This window comes from Cyprinodon variegatus, unplaced genomic scaffold (genome assembly GCF_000732505.1).
Source record: "Cyprinodon variegatus isolate N-32 unplaced genomic scaffold, C_variegatus-1.0 Scaffold114, whole genome shotgun sequence".
Taxonomy (NCBI): Eukaryota; Metazoa; Chordata; class Actinopteri; order Cyprinodontiformes; family Cyprinodontidae; genus Cyprinodon; species Cyprinodon variegatus.
In genome coordinates this window covers 1,410,256-1,413,749 of record NW_015150567.1, presented here as the reverse complement: position 1 = coordinate 1,413,749, position 3,494 = coordinate 1,410,256, and the positions used below count along the sequence as shown (strand labels likewise).

General features: G+C 54.1%; 1 protein-coding gene across 1 annotated transcript in view; it reads left to right on the top strand.

Annotated features, from left to right (window-relative positions):
* herc1 (HECT and RLD domain containing E3 ubiquitin protein ligase family member 1) overlaps nucleotides 1-3,494 on the top strand; it is a 65,781-nt gene that overhangs the window by 51,024 nt on the left and 11,263 nt on the right. The window contains exons 50-58 of the mRNA XM_015375187.1: nucleotides 281-548; nucleotides 723-936; nucleotides 1,181-1,389; nucleotides 1,461-1,588; nucleotides 2,102-2,238; nucleotides 2,344-2,544; nucleotides 2,614-2,744; nucleotides 2,828-3,045; nucleotides 3,175-3,295. Coding sequence (XP_015230673.1) covers nucleotides 281-548; nucleotides 723-936; nucleotides 1,181-1,389; nucleotides 1,461-1,588; nucleotides 2,102-2,238; nucleotides 2,344-2,544; nucleotides 2,614-2,744; nucleotides 2,828-3,045; nucleotides 3,175-3,295 — 1,627 coding nt within the window. The remainder of the gene's footprint in view (nucleotides 1-280; nucleotides 549-722; nucleotides 937-1,180; nucleotides 1,390-1,460; nucleotides 1,589-2,101; nucleotides 2,239-2,343; nucleotides 2,545-2,613; nucleotides 2,745-2,827; nucleotides 3,046-3,174; nucleotides 3,296-3,494) is intronic.

Sequence of the window (3,494 nt, the reverse complement as noted above, 5' to 3'; positions counted from 1 at the left end):
ATATTCAGTTTTAAGGCCGATACCGATAGGAATTCCTCATTTTCCTCATTAGGACTTTATTCTCATAACATTACAATTTTATTGTCGTAATGTTACAAATCCTGGTAAGAATCCTGGCCCTAATACTCCCTAATAGAATGTAAAGTGCGAAGAATGAATAAATAAAGAAAGAAATCTCTCAAAACAGTTTTTTGATTAAGCCGTTTTCAGTGGTTTTTTTCTGGATTGCTTAGTTTGCCTCCATAGATCAGCAGGGTTCTGTTTTCTCTGTCCCTCCCAGTGGGTCCAGCTGCAGCCTGGCTGCAGGACTCGAGTCCCTCGGCCTAACCGACATCAGGACTCTGGTCCGACTCATGTGCCTTGCCGCTGCGGGTCGAGCCGGCCTCTCCACCAGTCCGGCAGCGGGTCTGGGCCACTCGGAAAGGCCCCGGGGGACAAGCAAGGCCAGCAAACCCATCTCCTGTCTGGCCTATCTGAGCACAGCCGTGGGCTGCCTGGCCTCCAACAGCCCCAACGCCGCCAAGCTGCTGGTGCAGCTCTGCACACAGGTACTGGGCCTCTTTGGATCCAGGTGGTGTTTAAACAGAATCCGCTGAAGGTGGTGAAATAGGAAGTTGTTGGAGCTCGCCTCCACCTCCACCTCCACCTCAGGTCCTCAGCAGCCGAGTTCTGCTGGGGATCCAGTCTGAATCCGCTCTCACTCCGCTCCATTTCTGCTCCAGAATCTGATCTCTGCAGCCACCGGCATGAACCTGACCACGGTGGATGACCCCATCCAGAGGAAGTTCCTGCCCAGCTTCCTGCGCGGCGTGGCTGAGGAGAACAAGCTCATCACATCCCCGAACTTTGTGGTGACGCAGGCCCTGGTGGCCCTTTTGGCCGACAAGGGGGCCAGGCTGCGGCCGGTCTACGACAAGGCCGACCTGGAGAAAAGAGGTTTGTAGCTCAGCGCTGTCGACATGTTATCATGACATTCTGTTTTAGAGTCCATGTTTTTCTTCAGTTCAAGTGTAATGCATCCTGTCTGGTCACTGGGGTCACCTTCTGTTTCATGTTTGTGTTTTCATGGTTTTGGTTCTCCTTCCCTCACTCACCGGCTGTTCTTCACCCTCTGTTCCGTGTCGAGCAGGTCTAATTGCGCATTTGTATGCCCATCCTTCCCATAATCCTTCCGCTGTAGGCCCTCTGGAGCTGGCCAACGCTCTGGCGGCCTGCTGCCTGTCATCCAGGCTGTCCTCTCAGCACCGTCAGTGGGCAGCCCAGCAGCTGGTCCGCACGCTGGCGGCCCACGACCGCGACAACAACCAGAGCCGTCCGCAGACCTTCGCTGATATGGCGGGGGACCTGCGGAAGTGCTCCTTCATCAAGCTGGAAGCCCACCAGAGCAGGGTTGGTGCTGTCTCTCTGCAGCTGTCTGATTTCTGGTTCCGCTCAGCGCCTGATGCTTGTTCTTGGTTTAGGTCATCACCTGCAGCTGGTGCAGCAAGAAAGGCCTGCTGGCTACCAGCGGCAATGACGGGACGGTCCGAGTGTGGAACGTGACGAAGAGCCAGTACACGCTGCAGCAGACCTGCGTCTTCAACAAGGAGTGAGTTCCTCTGGTTCTAACTGGCAGACCCGGTTCTGATCCGACTTCGTGAACCTTCAGTGGAGAAGGGGAAAGGGATGCTGACACCTCAGACTGGATGTTCTCCATCCAGTCTGAGGTGGAGCTGCAGATCTACAGGCTACTGATTTGGGGAGGATGGATGAGGATGCATTGTTTTCCTCTTTTTTTCCTCAGTGTTTTTAGGGGGCGGGGTTATAGAAAACATCTGGTTGTCCTTTAGAAAAACCTGCAGTAGAGCTGCAGTAAAAGGTGTTTCTATGGTAACATACTTCATAAACTACCGTAAATTCCAGACTATAAGCCGCTACTTTTTTTCCCGCTGTTTGAACACTGCGGCCTATATTACAGTGCGGCTAATACATGTTTTTTTTTCATGGCACGAAAAACAGACCAATAAAATTGATGAGTATTCACAGAGCGTTTAAAGCAGTTGGAGGTAGGAGGCCGGGTGTCTCCGCTAACTGACCCTCCTGTGTTTGTCTCCTTGCTCAGTGATGGCTCCTCGGAGGACGGGATGTCCGGTCTGGGCTCCCCCAGCGACCCCTGCCTGTCTCCTCTGGCCTGGAGTGTGACTGGAAGATATCTGGCATCAGCCATGGAGAAAATGGTCAACATCTGGCAAGTTAACGGTAAAGTTTCCTTCCTCCTCCTCACCTCTGACCAAAGCCTCTGACAGCCTCATGTTGTCAAGGTGACCTTAAGCGTAGCTTTTAGTCACCCTCTGATTCCTGCAGGCGGTAAAGGCCTCCTGGACGTCCAGCCTCACTGGGTGTCAGCGCTGGCGTGGCCGGAAGAGGAGGCAGAGTCTTTGTGGTGCGGGGAGCCCAAAGATATGCTGCTGGTGGGTCGGATGGATGGATCTCTGGGTCTCATAGAGGTTCTGGATGCAGCGGACATGCACCGCGTGGAGCTGGAGCACTGCTACAGGAAGGATGGTATGAATCCACCTGCCTGTGCGCGGCGAGGTGCTGCTGCAGGTGGAGTAACGGCATGTCGTTTTTCAGTGGCAGTGATGCACATCGCCTGGTTCAGAGAGGACCGTCCGTTCGCCGTGGGCTACGCCGACGGAAAGCTGCTGATCGGCTCCAAAGAGCCGTTGGAGAAAGGAGCCATCGTGGTCATCGACGCGCACAAGGTAAGCCGGAGCAGAACGGAGAAGCCGGACTGGTTCCAGAGGCGTTCCTCTAACTGGTGTCTGTTTCCACCTCACATTCTCAGGAGTCCATCACCAGTATGAAGTGGAGCCCAAACGGCCAAATCTTACTGACCTGCGCTAAGGAGGAGACCGTGAAGCTGTGGGCGGCCTGGGACTGCGATTCAGGTCGTGGTTCCGGCTGGAGCTGCCTGCAAAGTCTGCGACATCCGTCCCTGGTTAACAGCGTGGCCTGGTGCGGTCTGTCCGGACGAGGACCGCAGCCCCTCAGCATGCTCGCCATGTACGTAACACTGAATGGGTCTGTGCCAGCTCACATAAGAACCTTGGTAGAAGTATTAGAAATTGCAGCTCAGAAGCACCTTCTCTGAGGTCTCGGCGCCTCTTCTAAGGAAACCTCTTGTTTTTCCAGATGCTGCCAGAATGGCCTGGTCTCTGTCTGGACCGTCCCTCAGGAAATCCGCCGCTTCCCAGAAGCCTGTATGTCTGATTCAGAGGGAGTGTGGGAGCACGACAGCAAACCTAAAGCAATGGTAAATGAGCCACATTGAAGGTTAGGAAGGCTACTTCAGCACAGAACCAGAGCACACGGTGGATGTGAACCCGTAGAACCAGAACAAACGGTGAATGTGAAGCCTGTAGAACCAGAGCACACGGTGGATGTGAACCCGTAGAACCAGAACAAACGGTGGATGTGAAGCCTGTAGAACCAGAACAAACGGTGGATGTGAA